The sequence below is a fragment of the Sus scrofa genome, chromosome 8 (genome assembly GCF_054392235.1).
Source record: "Sus scrofa isolate SSC_HxYL_T2T_F1_AM1 chromosome 8, Sscrofa_HxYL_maternal_Yorkshire_Landrace_v2.0, whole genome shotgun sequence".
NCBI classification, from domain to species: Eukaryota; Metazoa; Chordata; class Mammalia; order Artiodactyla; family Suidae; genus Sus; species Sus scrofa.
The window spans coordinates 72490944-72507652 of record NC_139390.1 but is presented as its reverse complement, the minus strand read 5'-3'; the positions used below and the strand labels follow the sequence as shown (position 1 = coordinate 72507652).

The window sequence follows — 16709 nt, the reverse complement described above, 5'->3', positions numbered from 1 at the left end:
AGAAAAGTGAACCAAGGTTTAGAGAATGGTGGAATATAATAATCACACTAACATAAAAAAAAAATGAGAGTGTTTGAAGAAAAAGGAGCAGAGCAAAATATTTGGAAAAATAATGCCTGAAAACATCTCAAATATGATTAATCTAAACATCTCAATTGTTCACTCAATTCCAAGTAAAAAATAAACATAGGACAGCCATACACAGACACTAGTGAAATGTTGTAACCTAATGACAAAAAATCTTAAAGCACTAAAAGAATAACTCTACTTGTATCTCATCAGAAATAATGGATACTATGCGACAGTGGGATGACATATTCAAGGTGCTGAAAGACAAAACTGTCAACCAAAAATTCTATATCCAAAAAACTATCTTTAAAGAATGAGGGCAAAATATAGATATTCCTCTCCCCAACTCCCTCCAAAATAATTAATTGCTAGGAGATCTGCCTTACAGGAAAAAAATGAAGAAAGGTCCTCAAGCTGAGGAAAGTAAATCCAGACTGCATCCTAATCACCATGGTATTCCAAAGAGCACTGGTAAAGAAAATAAAGTAATTATTTAAGACAGTATAAGTGGGGGGAGGGAGTGGGATGGGCTGGGAATTCGAGGTTAATAGATGCAAACCTCCTTTGAAATGGATAAGCAATGAGATCCTGCTGTATAGCACTGAGAACTACATTTAGTCACTTATGATGGAGCAGGATAAAGCAAGAAAAAGAATGTATACATATATATGTGACTGGGTCACCTTGCTATACAGTAGAAAATTGATAGAACACTATAAACCAGGTATGATGGAAAGAATAAAAATCATTTTTTAAAAAGTCAGTATAAGTGGTTCTTTTCCTTTCTTAATAAATATAAAAAGCAAGCATATAAAACATGTACATATATATAGCTATATTGTTAGGCATATGACATAAGTTAATATATTAGGGCTTTGGGAGTGGGAGATGCAGGATTGGTACAGGCCCTGAGGTGACAGGGTTCAACAGTGGCTTATTCCCAGGGGTCAGGGTCCTGAAGTAGTTATGCCCAGAGATCATGGGTCAAGATTCCAGCTCTGGCCCCAGGGGAAGTCACAGAAGAGCAGCAACACATTCCCAGTAATGACCTGTTAAAGTGACATGTAAGGACCCATGGGATGGAAGGCAGAAAAACAGTGGCATGGCCTTGGTAATGGTAGGTCAAAGTCTCCCAGAGTGAGGCAGAGAGTATCGGCATCGCAGCCCCAGTAATAGGCAATAACTTTGGTCCCAGGGATGGTGTGTAGAACAACAGCTGCTCAGTCTAGACAATAGCCAGTCAAAAGCACAACAGAAATACAGAGTGAGGTGCAAAGCAATAGCAGCATGGCACCAGTTCTGGCAGGAAAAAGCACTGACCTAGAACCTGGTGAAGAAACACACAGCATAGTTGGCAAGGCACTGTGGCCACTCAATCAGGGAAAGCAATGTATAGGAGTGATGGGCCCAGGTCAGATCTCATCATAGCAACATTTACAGCATCGTTACACACAGAAGCAGGGACTCTGGGCAGTTCTGTCAAATGGAATCAGTGTTGGTGAAAACCGGAAATGCTCGGTAGCCAAGACTGCAAATGTCTATGGTGGTGAGGCTTGCTGGAGTAGCCTGCTCTACTTTTCCTGGTGAGGTGAATCTAATCAAAGGGATCCCTGCTGGTGGGGGGTCCAAGTCACACACATATATACATTTTTTTCTCCATCTTACATCATGATCTATCCCAAGAGGACGGTTATAGTTCTCTGTGCTGTACAGTAGCACCTAATTGCTTATCCATTCTAAATGGAATAGTTTGAATCTACCAACCCCAGTCTATCCCACTTCTTTCCCGCTTTCCTTTGGCAACCACAAGTCTGTTCTCTATGTCCATGAGTCTGTTCCTGTTTTGTAGATAAATTCATTGTGCCATATTTTAGATTTCATATGTAAGTGATATCATATGGCGTTTGTCTTTCTCTTTCTGACTTACTTCACTAAGCATAAGAATCTCTAGCTGCATCCATGTTGCTGTAAATGGCATTATTTCATTCTTATTATGGCTGAGTAGTATTCCATTGTGTATATGTACTAAATCTTAATCCACTCATCTACTGAGGAACATTTAGGTTTTTTCCATGTCTTGGCTACTGTGAATAGTGCTGCAATGAACACAGGGATGCATGTATCTTTTTGAATGAAAGTTTTTCCAGATATATGCCCAGGAGTGGGACTGCTGGATCACGTGGTAGTTCTATATTTAGTTTTCTGAGTAACTTCCATACTGTTTTCCACAGTAGTTGTACTAATTTACATTCCCACCAACAGTGAAAGAGGGTTGTTCACTTATTTATTTTTTTATTTATTTTGGTTTTTGGTTTTGTTTTGTTGTGTTTTTTTTTTTTTTATGTAGGGGATAAAAGCTTTGGAACCTCCTAACCTTCTGTCTTGATGATGCCACCTTATTTCTAATTGTGTGTCAAGAAGGCTGTAGACAGGGGGCCTCTTACTTGCTATTGTTTTACACCAGTCTTATGTCTGACATAAGATAGCTGATTTGCATGTGCAATGTCACTGAATTTTAGATGGGTGAAAGCACAGATAAAACACTAAACACACGGTGGAGTTACCATCATGGCACAGCGGAAATGAATCTGACCAGCATCCATGAAGACGCAGGTTCGATCCCTGGCCCCAGTCAGTAGGTTAAGGATCCAGCGTGGCCATGAATTGTGGTGTATGTCGCAGACATGGCTTGGATCTGATGTTGCTGTGGCATAGGCCAGCGGCTACAGTTCCAACTTGACTCCTAGCCTGGGAACCTCCAATGTACTGCAGGTGCAGCCCTAAAAAGCAAAAAAAAAAAAAACATATTATACAAACATGAAGTGTTCTACACTTTGCCCTTTCAGTTTCTTGCCACAGCTGCTGACTATTCATATATTTACCTGAGGTGTAGGAGTTATAATTTAACTTCCTGATTGATTTTCCTTGAATATAAACATGAGCAGTGGCAAAAGCAGACAGTAATTTTTTTAAAGGTATTGAATATAACCAAGATGTCTCTGAAATGGCTCTCACTTCTGCTGCTACAGCTGATCTGCTACTTTAGCTCTGGGAGGTGTGGAAAGGTGCTGGTGTGGCCACTGGAATATAGTCACTGGATGAATATGAAGACAATTCTGGATGAACTTGTCACCAGGGGTCATGAGGTGACTGTTCTCATATCTCCAGCTGCCGTTCTTGTTGATCCCAACAAATCACCTACTATTAAATTTGAGATTTTCCCTGCATCTATAACTAAAGATGATTTTGAGAATGTCCTAAAGCGTTTGCTTGATCTATGGACAAACATGGCAAAAGATTCATTTTGGACATATTTTTCAACAGTGGAAAGTCTCTTTTGGGAATTTTCTGATATTATTATGCAGATCTGTAAAGAAATGGTTTCGAACAACAAACTTATGACAAAACTACAGAAATCAAAGTTTGATGTGGTTCTTGCAGATGCCATCGGACCTTGTGGTGAGCTAGTGGCTGAGATACTGAACATACCTCTGGTGTACAGCCTCCGCTTCTCTCCTGGCTATTTTTTTGAGAAATACAGTGGAAAACTTCCAGTTCCACCATCCTATGTACCAGTTATTATGTCAGAACTAAGTGATCACATGACATTCATGGAGAGGGTAAAAAATATGATATATGTACTTTATTTTGACTTTTGGTTCCGGATACTTAATGAGAAGAAGTGGAATCAATTTTACAGTGAAACACTAGGTAAGCCATGTTCTTAGTGGGTGACATGAAGTCCTAACTTTCCTAGTGCTTTGGAAGATGAGTTTGTATATAAGTCATAAGAACTGGTCTCCTGTAAGTGAAATGATGAAAGGGATATATAAAATAATCCATCAATCTTGTAAGTATTATAGAAACACTTAAATTATAGGATAAGGTAGAACTCTGTGCTCCATTACCAGTATAGAACAGCTCAGAAAATAATTAACCACAATTTGAAGCACTTGGGATTTTGCCAAGCAATTATATAACCATCTTACTAAAGTTCTTTTGTAATTTAAAGAAATCACTAGAACTCTTCATAAATGAGGATATGTATATTAAAGAGTTACATATTATATAGTAAGAATCTAGATAGCATTTAGAAATTATTGCTACTTGTGTAGCTCAGTTTCTATGTTAATATGTTATATTGTATCATATCACATTGTATATATAAATACATATATATCTATATATTTCTTTTATCAAAGAAAAAACATTTGCAAAAATCTTTTGCTGCATCATTTCGAGCTCCTTTCCAAAAATTACCTAATATATTCACATGACTATATTCTGATTTAATCTAACTTTTGTTATTGTTTTTCTTTTTTCTTTTCCTTTCAGGAAGACCCACTACATTAGTAGAGACAGTAGGGAAAGCTGAAATGTGGCTCATTAGAACCTACTGGGATTTTGAATTTTCTCGTCCACTGCTACCAAATTTTGAGTTTGTTGGAGGCCTCCACTGCAAACCTGCCAAACCTCTGCCTAAGGTAACTGGTTCCTGTTTGTTGTGCTTTATTTTGTATTTTCAATAAGAATAATTCTGCCTTCTTTATTTAGAATGTCTAATTATAGTGAGAAATGTGTGGGAAGCTGGATAAGTGACCTATCAATTAGAAACTCATATATTTCTATACCTACACAGATATCTGAATTTCATTATCACTACAGAATAAGATGACACACCTAGGAGACTTTAAGAAATTATGAACTTCCTTATTCAACACATGATAAGGCATCAGACCTTTATTTAAAGGATAATTATAAAGTGACTAGCATATTCTAGAAGTAAGTGCTAATATGCAGAGAAATAGTATAGACACAGTTTCTGCCACCTGACACTCCACCTGGAAAGACAGAATATTAAGCAAGTCATAAAAAGTGTGTGAAATCATTATTTAAAAAAAAAAAGTGTTATGGAGTTCCTGTTGTGGCGCAGTGGTTAACGAATCCGACTAGGAACCATGAGGTTGCGGGTTCGATCCCTGCCCTTGCTCAGTGGGTTAACGATCCTGCATTGCCGTGAGCTGTGGTGTAGGTTGCAGATGAAGCTCGGATCCCGCGTTGCTGTGGCTCTGGAGTAGGCCGGTGGCTACAGCTCCGATTCAACCCCTAGCCTGGGAACCTCCATATGCCGTGGGAGCGGCCCAAGAAATAGAAAAAAGACAAAAAAAAATTTTTTTTAAATGTTTAAAAAGGGAAGACCACAATGCTAAGGAAACATTCATGAGAATCATAGAAAGCATCTCTAAAGCATTGATAATCAAGGTGAGATCTGAAGGATGTGAAGGAATAAGAAAAAGGGATAGGGCAGGGTTAGAGGAAAAGAAAAGCAGGTAGAGTAGTAATGACAGTTCTTAAGACATGCAAGTTTAGTCTCAATAGAAGGAAGCTAAGAAAAGAGGCTGATGATACTCGAGAGGTTTGGGGGAACAGAGAATTATAAGGAGTTTGAAATATCTACAGAAGCATTAGAGAGAAAATTAAGAGGGTTAAGAAATGGAGAGATGTGATCACATTGTCTTTAAAAAAAAAAAAAAAAGATATGAGATGACATCTCCAGGTTGGATTGTAAAGGGGCAAGAGTGCAAAGGGTCACTATTGAGCAAGTTGCTGTGAAATACAGGGAACAATGATGGAAAACTAAACTATTATGTTCAAGAGATATGACTCTTATAATAATAGTACCAGGCTCATATAGTTTTGGGGAAAAAATTCGTTTAGTACATATGAAACACCCAAAATGTCTCTGGCACATACTCAGCGACCCAGAGGAAAAATTAACTATTGTCATTTTTGTTATTTTCTTAAGTATTACATACTATCAATAACTCAATATGTGGCAGTCACTTGACTTATTTCCTAATTGAATAGGAACTGGCTTTCCAACAAATTAAGATTATATTCTCTGGCAAAGTCCTGGGGAGTAGATATCCCTTGGAGCGGTTTATAGGTAAATTTCACGAGCTTTTTTAATTTAAAAAATTTTAGTAAAAAGTAATCAATTTAATAAAAGCTAATTTAAATTAAATATAACAAAAATATATTTAATTAAAAAATTTTTAGTGTTATGAATTTTCTAAGGTTTTGACAATCAGATGAGTGACATGAAATGCTAAAATTCTTTCCAAGAACTGAGGCTAATCACCAGTGCTCTATAGCTAAAAAGAATACCATTCTTCCTTCAAAAACATAAATGTAGGTCCTAACAATTTCTGCAGCCAAATACAGCATTACCTAGCTTTCACATCAGCATTTAAACCATTCCTCATTTGAAATCCCAGGGGTTTACATCTTATAGCATAAAAGACACAGCTTAGTCTAATAGGACAGGTATTTTCTGCCCACACCAACCCTACAGCAAACCTCAGTAAAGTTCCCTTAAGAGCTTTACTGAGACCTTGAGAACAGAGGTCATAGCTGCCTGACAGAATAAACACAGAGAAACTAGACAATGCATATATAAGTATCATAAATTCTACACATATACTAAAGAGCCAATAATTTCTACTACTTGAATCTGACGACCCCACAGAGTTTAAAATTACAAAGAATTTTCTTAAGTTTCTCTCTAGTGTATTCCTTATGAAGGAAAGCAAGAATCTACTCTGTTTTAAATTGATATCGGTTTTATAGTTAAGACATAAATATTTAGCAAATAATCTTTGGCCAACTATTTCATGTTTTTAATCAATGAAATATTTAAAAGGAAATTCTGATACATGACACAGCATGGATGAAGCTCACACTAACTGAAATAAGCCAGTGACAAAAAGGACAAATACTGTACAACTCCACTTACATGAGGTATCCGGACAAGTCAAATGTGTAGAAACATGGAGCAGAAAGAAGCTAGCCAGGGCCTGGGAAAAGAGGAAAATGGAGTTTCTTAGTGGGCACAGACTTCCAGTTTTTCAGATGAAAAAGTTCAGGAAATTCGTTGCACACTGTGAAGACACTTAGGAATGGTTGAGGTGGTAAATTTTATCTGTATTTTACCACATTTTTAATGCCACTACTTTTAGAATTCCTGATAATATCAGATTCTCTTTAGTTGTTTGTAGCAATCCTTTCGGTAATGTTTATTATGCTATTGCTCTTTTGTGAAGGTACAAATTCTTCTTTCGCAGGAAATTGAAGAGTTTGTTCAGAGCTCTGGAGAACATGGTATTGTGGTGTTTACTTTGGGGTCAATGATCAGTAACCTGACAGAAGAAAGAGCCAATACGATTGCATCAGCCCTTGCCCAGATTCCACAAAAGGTAGTAACTTGTAGTGGACAACTACCTAAGGAGACATATTCTTTGAAAGATATGACTACAGACATATCATGCAAGAAAGATAATCTATTATGATAGCTCCAATACATCTCAGATATATTTATTTTTATGTTTTTTTAATTATTATTATTTCTTTTTGTTTTTAGGGCCACACCTGTGGCATATGGAGCTTCCCAGACTAGGGGTCAAATCAGAGCTGTAGCTGCCAGCCTACACCACAGAAACGCCAGATCTGAGCCACAAGTGTAACTTATACCACAGCTCTCGCTAACACCAGATCCTTAACCCACTGAATAAGGTCAGGGATTGAACCTGCGTCCTCATGGATCCTAGTCTGGTTCATTAACCACTGAGCGACGACAGGAACTTTGTATCTCAGATATATCATATCTCAGATATAAAGCCAAAATATACATGGCATATACATGGCAGGTGCTATACAGGGACTGTCTTTTTTTTTTTTTTTTAACAGCCACACCTGTGGCATATAGAAGTTTCAGGCTAGGGGGCGAATCCCTGCTGCAGCTGAAGCCAATGCTGCAGCCATGGCAACATTGGATCCAAGCAGCATCTTTGACCTACACCACAGCTGGCAGCAATGCTGGATCCTTAATCCACTAAGCGATGCCAGGGACTGAACCTATATCTTCATGGAGACTAAGTTGGGTCCTTAACCCGCTGAGCCACAGTGGGAACTCTCAGAAAGTGTCTTTGACTGACAATAATTTTGGATTAAGTTTTAATCAAAAAGAAATATATTCATAGTGCAGTGGAAACTAATCCAACTAGGAACCATGACGTTGAGGGTTCGATCCCTGGCCTCACTCAGTGGGTTAAGGATCCAGTGTTGCTGTGAGCTGTGGTGTAGGTCACAGACATGGCTCAGATCTGGCATTGCTGTGGCTGTGGCGTAGGCCAGTCACAACAGTTCTGATTAGACCCCTAGCCTAGGAACTTCCATATGCCCCGGATGTGGCCAGGAAAACCAAAAAAAAAAAAAAGAAAGAAAGAAATATATTTAAGAGATGCATTGTAAATTTTGGTATTATAATAGGATTGTGAACAGGTAAAGAAATCCCAAATTTTGCCTTATCATTTGCTCCTTTTCCTTGAAGGAATTCTGAGGACATGGTACACATACAAATGTTCTCAAAAGTGAAATTTTAACAATAGATAAACTTGTGCAATAATGTTAAGCAATACTGATGAAAGTCCAGAATACAACATGCAGTTTGTACTTACTAAGTAATCCTGGATCTTCTACTTCCTTAAGTTTTGGAAAAGACCCATTCAGGGTGGTTGTCAGGGTGCTATTCAGAGAAAGGATGGCCAGTGCTTAGGAGCTGCTTCCAGATACCCCTGCAGCCACAGTGAAAGAGAAACCTCAGCCTCCCCTATCTGACTGGGTTGTTCCTGTCTGAAGCAGGAAGACAAAAGAGAAAAGGTCAAGCTGGGGTCTTGCCCTTAAAGTGAACCCTGTGCATTGTAAAGTCTGGCCCTTAATGAACTCTGCTGCTAACCCTTCAGAGTACCCCTCCTCATTGAGGAAGGAGGAGGAACAGTAAGAAGGAGTCAAGCGTGAGGAAGATGAGCATGGAAGAGGTTCAGCTGCCTCCTTTTCCATAAAATATAGCAGCAAATTATTCTCTAATATATAAAATACACCTGGGGTCTTTGGATATTTGTAAACTACTTTTTTTTTTTCCTTGTTACAGCTGCACCTGCAGCATATGGAATTTCCCAGGCCAGAGATTGAATTGGATCCACATCGGCAACCTACACCACAGTTTACAGGAACAGTAAATTCTTTTTTTTCTTTTTGGGGCCACGCTGGCAGCATGTGGAGGTTCCCAGGCTAGGGGTCGAATCGGAGCTATCGCTGCCAGCCTGCCCACAGCCACAGCAATGCCAGATCCAAGCTGAGTCTGCAACCTACACCACAGCTCATGGCAACACCGAATCCTTAACCCACTGAGTGAGGCCAGGGATGGAACCAGCAACCTCATGGTTCCTAGTCGGATTAGTTTCCATTGCGCCATGGCAGGAACTCTCACAGAATTCTAACATTATAACTTTGAAGTTCAACTCATAGAATAAGAGATTTCTTTATCCTATCAGGTTCTGTGGAGGTACGATGGCAAGAAACCAGATACCTTAGGATCTAATACTCGGTTGTATAAGTGGATGCCCCAGAATGACCTTCTTGGTAAGAGCTGGCAGAACAAATACTGAAAATATGAATAGCAGCTGAGTGAAGTGATAATACTTCAACAGGAAACAATCTTATTGAGTATTTATTGCAACACTTAAAAAAACTCTATTCCTTTATTATTTCCAGCCCTAAGTGAAGAAAATGTAACAGTTGGAATTTTATTAGACACAGTCAGGTCCCTTAGGGCTAGAAACAAATATCTTTATCTATAGTTACTTCTAGCGAATTTTTTTTTCTTTTTTTTTTTTTTTTTTTTTTCTTTTTATGGCTGATCCTGAGGCATGTGGAGCTTCCCAGCCTAGGGTTCAAATTGGAGCTGTGGCCACTGGCCTACACCACAGCTATGCAGAATCCAAGCCGCGTCTGGACCTACATGACCTCTCATGGCAATGCCAGATCCTTAACCCAGTGAACAAGGCCAGAGATTCCAACCTGCATCCTCATGGATGCTAGTCAGATTCGTTTCTGCTGAGCCATAATGGGAAGGCCTCTCCTGGTGAAATTTTAAAGAATTTCAGTATTGGTGTTCTGTCTCTGAATTCTCTTCTTAACAATAATCATTTCCCCTCTGTGAGATATTTTAAATGCTAATGAAAAATAACAGCTCCTCTTTTATTAATACTGGCTCTCCATCTTCTATAGAAAAAAATTCACAATCTTTATCTTGAAAGGATTACACATTTCATGATACAATGTAGCTTTTCCTTCCTCTGTTTCCAGCACCACTACCTTCACCCCTCCGATTGTATTGATACCCTTCCTGTCAGACTAAACGACTTCACCTTTTCTTTAAGAGTATGTTTCTGGGATTTCCCTGGTGGCCCAGCAGTTAAGGATTCAGTGTTTTTATTGCTATGGCTTGGGTTCCAACTCTGGCCAGAGAACTTCCATATGCCATGGGCACAGACCAAAAAAAAAAAAAAAAGAGTATATATTTCTGACATGTTTTTCCCTGTTTTCTTATGATGTGGTTTCTTCTACCCAGAATATTCTTTAAATTTGTTCACCTACCAATCTTGAGTTCATTTGTGAAGTCAACTTACACAGCATTTCTTTCATATGGTCTTCACTGACCTCTCCAGCAGACCAAAGGGTTTCTTGCACTGAGTTTTGAAAGCAATTTAAATGCAGATTCATGAGTATAATCATGTCATCTAAAAGATGCTGCTTCTTTCAGTGTCTTTTAATGCTTATTGCTTATTTCATTTCTAAGACTTAAAATTAATACTTTTCTTGAAATTCACTCAATCCTAGGTCATCCCAAAACCAAGGCTTTTATAACTCATGGTGGCACCAATGGCATTTATGAGGCCATCTACCATGGGGTCCCTATGGTGGGCATTCCTCTGTTTGCTGATCAGCCTGATAACATCGCTCACATGACAGCCAAGGGAGCGGCTGTCAGATTGGACTTGGAAAAAATGTCAAGAACGGATTTGGTCAATGCCTTGAAGCAAGTCATTAATAATCCTTCGTGAGTATAATTTTTTTTATTTGATACTGTTTCTAGAGTTGTTCTCATATGAAGACCAGGGAGGAAGCAGTAAATCTTGACATAAACCCAATGAGGGGACTGCACAACACTTTGAAAACATTCAACAACCTATTGTGAGGGTGACATTAAGTAGTTTCCAGGTAGTTCCCATTTTGGCGCAGTACAAACAAATCCAACTAGTATCCAACAGGATGCAGGTTCAATCCCTGGCCTCTCTCAATGGGTGGGGGATCCAGCATTACCATGGGCTGTGATATAGGCCACAGAATGGCTTGGATCTGGCATTGTTGTGGCTGTGGCCTACACAGTTACCTGTAGCTACATCGACCCCTAGCCTGGGAACTTTCATATGCCATGGGTGTAGCCCTAAAAAGCAAAAAAAAAAAAAAAAAAGTATTTTCTAGTGATTTTAGAGAAAGGTTTGTCAGAGGTTTAAAGATACTGGAGAAATTTTGAAAGAGCTAATCATTAGAATGAAGAATCACTGAAATGGTAACATGAGAATTAAACAGAAGCACGGAGAACAAAGTTAAAGTGGGGAACAATGAATGTTAAAAGAGTGCCCATTTGCACACTTATAACTTTTAACATGTAAACTCCTCATGTTTTAAACTCTTCTAAGATGGTTTTATTTTTGACATAATCAATCTCAAATTCCCGTTACATTTATAACTTTCCAAGTTTTCTGTGCTAATATTTTGACCCCATCAGTGATAAAAGGTAAACATCTAGATCTTTCTAATATACTGAATTACAACCATGTAGAGACTACTTATAAGTGTTAGTACATCCTTAGTGCCCTTGGTTGTACTTGCTTTTGTCTTATTTGAAAGAATTCTAAAATCAAAAAGTAATTCACTTGGAAGAGACATGTTGGGATATTCCTATATAAAAGGCAAACATTCTAGAGGTTCCCGTCATGGCACAGTGAAAATGGATCCAACTAGGAACTATGAGGTTGTGGGTTCGATCCCTGGCCTCACTCAGTGGGTTAAGGATCTGGCCTTGCTGTGAGCTATAGTGTAGGCTGCAGATGCGGCTTGGATCCCCCAAGGCTGTGGCTGTGATGTAGGCCGGCAGCTATAACTCTGATTAGATCCCTAGCTGGGAACTTCCATATGCCATGGGTGCGGCCCTAAAAAGCAAAAAAATAAATAAAATAAAAGGCAAATATCCTAAAACCAGAAACATTTGACTTTCAAATCATTTCATTAAGAATGAACGCTATTAAGATCGGTTAAAATATTACTATTAAAATCATAAGTATGATGTATATATTTTCCCCCTTCAATTCATAATGACTTTGGAAAGAAAATATTTTGAGACTATATTGGTAATAATAGCAAAACGGGAATTTGTGTTTTTAAAAAGGTGCTATTTAATTTTAATTTTAGCACAATCATTATCCTAAATGAACACTGTAAGAAAAGTTTCTTCTTTTTTAAGCCATATATCTTTTTGTTTGGTAGTTTTATGTAAAAATAAATCTCTGTAATATCATTATACTTTTTTTTTTTTTGCTTTTTGGGGCCACATTTGAGACATATGGAAGTTCCCAGGCTAGGAGTCAAATTGGAGCTGCAGCTGCCAGGTTACACCACAGTTCACAGCAACACCAGATCCTTAACCCACTGAGCGAGGCCTAGGAATTGAACCTGCATCCTCATGGTTACTAGTCAGGTCCATTACCGCTGAGACACAATGGGAACTCCCTCTTTATAGATTTTTATTTTTATTTATTTATTGTTTTGCTTTTTAGGGCCACACCCATGGCATATGAAGGTTCCCAGGCTAGGGGTCCAATCAGAGCTACAGTTGCTGGCCTCCACCACAGCCACAGCAACGTCAGATCCAAGCCACGTCTGCGACCTACACCATAGCTCATGGCAACACAGGATCCTTAACCCACTGAGCGAGGCCAGGGATCGAACCTGCCACCTCATGGTTACCAGTCGGATTTGTTTCTGCTGTGCCACAACAGGAACTCCTACATTTTAAAATTTTTAATAATGTAAAGCTGGTTTCAAAAAATGAAGTTCGTTTATTAGCCAATATACACTGAATGTTTACCATATGCTACACATTTTACAAAGTCCTTCGCACATATTAATAACTTTTTCATTATAGTCTTTCCTACTGTACAACAAAAAATGTTTCCAGATTACAGCCCTTCTTTCAAAATTCCAGTGCTCCCCCTGTGACTTTTACGGAACAGGAATTAAGTTTACCTCCATTGTTATTGCTATGGGTGCCATGCCTCAGCACTTTGTGATTCAGAGTCCATGAGCCATAACTCTTTATTCTTCCTTATTCCTTGCCTGCTAGTCCATCATTTTTACCATAGAAACAAATGTAATTGCAATGCCTGAAAGGGAAAATTTGAGGCACACTCCTAATTCTAAAATAACAAGAAAAACAACAATACTAGCAAACATTTACTGAGTATCTGCTATATGCTAGGAATACTTCTAAGAATCAATATATTACCCCTCAAAAGAGGCAGATAAGATACTAGTCTTAGCCATGCCATTCAGCATCAAAAACTGATGAACAGAAAATACAGAGGCAGGCAGTAAGGTAAGTGTCAGAGTCAAAATTCAAACCAAGGCAATTCACTTTCACACTTTTAACCATCACGTCACAAGGATAAGGTCAACACCAACTCTTGACCATTGCTTCCTGGACTTATATCTAAACTTCACTATGGATTTACCTCCTATCTCTGGATTAGGATAGTATTTTAAAACTCAGAGTACCCATCATGGCTCAGCAGAAACAAATCTGACTAGCGTCCATGAGGATGCAAGTTCAATCTCTGGCCTTGCTTTGTAACTTAAGTATCTGGCATTGCCATGAGCTGTGGTGTAGGTTGCAAATGCAGCTCAGATCCCGCATTGCTGTGGTTGTGATATAGGCCAGCATCTATAGCTCCAATTCGACCCTTAGCCTGGGAATTTCCATATGCTGTGGGTGCAGCCCTAAAAAGACCAAAAAAAAAAAAAATTGTCCACCAGATCTAGTAACAATTCATTAATGGATAACTCAAGCTTTGAACACTCAAATCATATATTTCTTTTCTTCCTTTCTTTTCTTTCTTTCTTTCGTTTTTGCCTTTGGGACTTCTTAACTCATTCCATTTTTTAGATTATAAGTGTTTCTCCTCACTCATCTCCTCTCTTTTCTTCATAACTTGAAATGCTACACATTTAACAAATTCTAGCCCATAAGCCAAGATCTCTATAATCATCTCTGAGGAAAATAATCTATTTCTCTTCCACTCTATATGGCACTCATTTTTTATTTTCTGCATGAAAATTTCACATATTTATCTTCTCTTCTTTATTCTATAAGTTGAAGTCTGTTTTCTTTTCATCTAGCTACAAAGAGAATGCAATGTGGTTATCAACCATTCAACATGATCAACCTGTAAAGCCCCTGGACCGGGCGGTCTTCTGGATTGAGTTTGTCATGCGCCACAAAGGAGCCAAGCACCTGCGGCCAGCAGCCCACAACCTCACCTGGTACCAGTACCACTCTCTGGATGTCATTGGGTTTCTACTGGCCTGTGTGGCAACTACTATAATTATCATCACAAAGTGTTGTATGTTTTGTTGTCGGAAGTTTGTTAAAATAGGAAAGAAAGAAAAAAGGGAGTAGCTGTATCTGAAGCCTAACACAGGCATGCCCAGTAGATGGAACTCTTCCGTTTATTCCAGCAGGAAGGAGGTATGATAAAGCTCCTGTTCTCCTGGAACAAAATGACTTTTCACAATTTAGCATCTCAGATCAAATCTTGTTTTCAAGAGATTTTCTACTGATTTAAGAGTTAGTCATCCCAAGAGAAAAATTGATGAAAAATTAAAAAGAAATAAAAATATAGGTATATATTAGATGCCAAGACCAGCTCAGCAGGATGAGGCTGAAGAATGGGTGCTGTGAAACTTAAGGAAAAAAGTTAACATAAAACAAGACACAGAGACACTTAAGTAAAGATGGGAACCGAGGAACTCAAGGTCTCAGGGACCAAGAGCACCACCTCAAGAAACCACACTGCTTTTATTGTGCTCTTGAGGATTATGCCAAGTGAGAAGGGGATTGTAAATGCAGGATATAGGGGTTTTTTTTAAGTTATTTTAAAAGTCACAAAGCCAGTTGCTGATTAAGCTTTTATTCTGACCTTTAGGCATTTAACAATCATTAGCATTTGAGGAAGCTTGGCGTCAGCTCTCTATGCATAGCATCTAGAAAATAACCATTGTGCTTCTTGCCTATCTGCAGCAACCCTGCGGGCCTAGGTTTGCACCTGGTTCTCCTTGCTAATGCATATCCTGCTAATGACCCCTCATAACCTCTTGGGGCCATGAGGCTCCTCTGTCTTTTCTTTTTAAGAGGACGTATTTTGCTGTGCAAACCGCATGCCAATCTGCACAGGTCCAGCGTGCCTAGACCGACACATTAAATCCTCATTCAGCTGACCCTATGAATAATTTATGCCTTTAGGTCTTTGTTCTTAAGCTTAAGTCATTTACCAGCACTGCAGCACTGCGACTGTTTTCCAAGCAGGAAGATGGGGTAAAGTAAAACAGGACAAGATGTAGTTTTCAGCAAAGAAGCTAAGAAAATATTGTAGAAACGTGTCTCGTGACAATTAGAGATTATTGTTTTAATTCAAAAGTTATACTAAAAATTACTGAATGTAAGAGTGTTTCACATGTTGTGCATAGATACAAGAACCATAACAAATCTACTTGGATATTCATATAATTTTGCAGATATTCAGAATATTTTAACTTCATTTTGGTCTACAATTTTATATGTTATCTTGCTACAGAAACTGTTCAAAATTGGAATTATTTAAAAAGACTCACTCTTTCCATTTTATTTGTGAGACCACTAACATTTCTTGGTTTTCACCCTGCATCCAGTCTCAGCATCACTTCTTATCTAAAACCAAGGCAAGTCATTTGCCCTCACCCAGTTTAACTCTTTTCCCTTTGGAATGTTTGCAGAATTAGAAATAAAGCAACTGCTACCTGCTTCTTATTACAGAATTGAGCTATTTGTGAAAATCATTGATTTCATTGCCTAATTCTCTTTTTCACATCAGCTTTCAAAATATTCACCTGATTATTTACACTGCCATATTCAGCCTTTGATAATGAATGTAAGTTCTCAATTAAAAATTAAGAAAATATATATAATATGTATTCTAAAGGGACTTAATGAATTTTTATTCTCTCTAGTTGTATCTGAATATATCTATTTATCTTATCTATACTATACTAATATTTATATCTATATATGTATACATAGATACATTCTTTCAAAACAAGACATGGCATCACATAGCCACTTGCAGATGCAGTTACGAAATTCGATGTGTTTGCTGAACACAGACTGTATTAATGACCATTATATTATAATCGACTATCACCATACTTTAGATCAGCATGTCCCCATCTTTTGTTTTTTTACTCAGAGCTTATTGCTTCGTCCTCCTGTGATATTTATATGTAAAATTCCATCCTTTGGTGTTCCCGTTATGGCGCAGTGGTTAACGAATCCGACTAGGTACTATGAGGTTGTGGGTTTGATCCCTGGCCTTGCTCAGTGGGTTAAGGATCCGGTGTTGCCATGAGCTGTGGTGCAGGTCACAGAC

The 16709-nt window shown here is 38.3% G+C and overlaps 1 protein-coding gene across 4 annotated transcripts; it reads left to right on the top strand.

Moving 5' to 3' along the window:
• The first annotated feature begins 2358 nt into the window (after window positions 1-2358).
• Window positions 2359-16264, top strand: LOC100623504 (UDP-glucuronosyltransferase 2B31-like). 4 transcript variants are annotated; one of them, XM_021101404.2, is made up of 6 exons: window positions 2359-3780; window positions 4405-4553; window positions 7194-7325; window positions 9462-9549; window positions 10810-11029; window positions 14428-16264. In XM_021101404.2, the coding sequence occupies exons 1-6, from the start codon at window positions 3063-3065 to the stop codon at window positions 14705-14707; spliced, it is 1587 nt and encodes a 528-aa protein (XP_020957063.2). In that variant the 5' UTR covers window positions 2359-3062; the 3' UTR covers window positions 14708-16264. The 4 variants fall into 4 exon arrangements, 1 of the variants encoding a protein (XP_020957063.2); XR_014812630.1 differs by lacking the exons at window positions 10810-11029; window positions 14428-16264 and having other exon boundaries at window positions 7194-8079; window positions 9368-9549; XR_014812629.1 differs by lacking the exons at window positions 10810-11029; window positions 14428-16264 and having other exon boundaries at window positions 7194-8107; window positions 9359-9549.
• The last annotated feature ends 445 nt before the right edge of the window (window positions 16265-16709 follow it).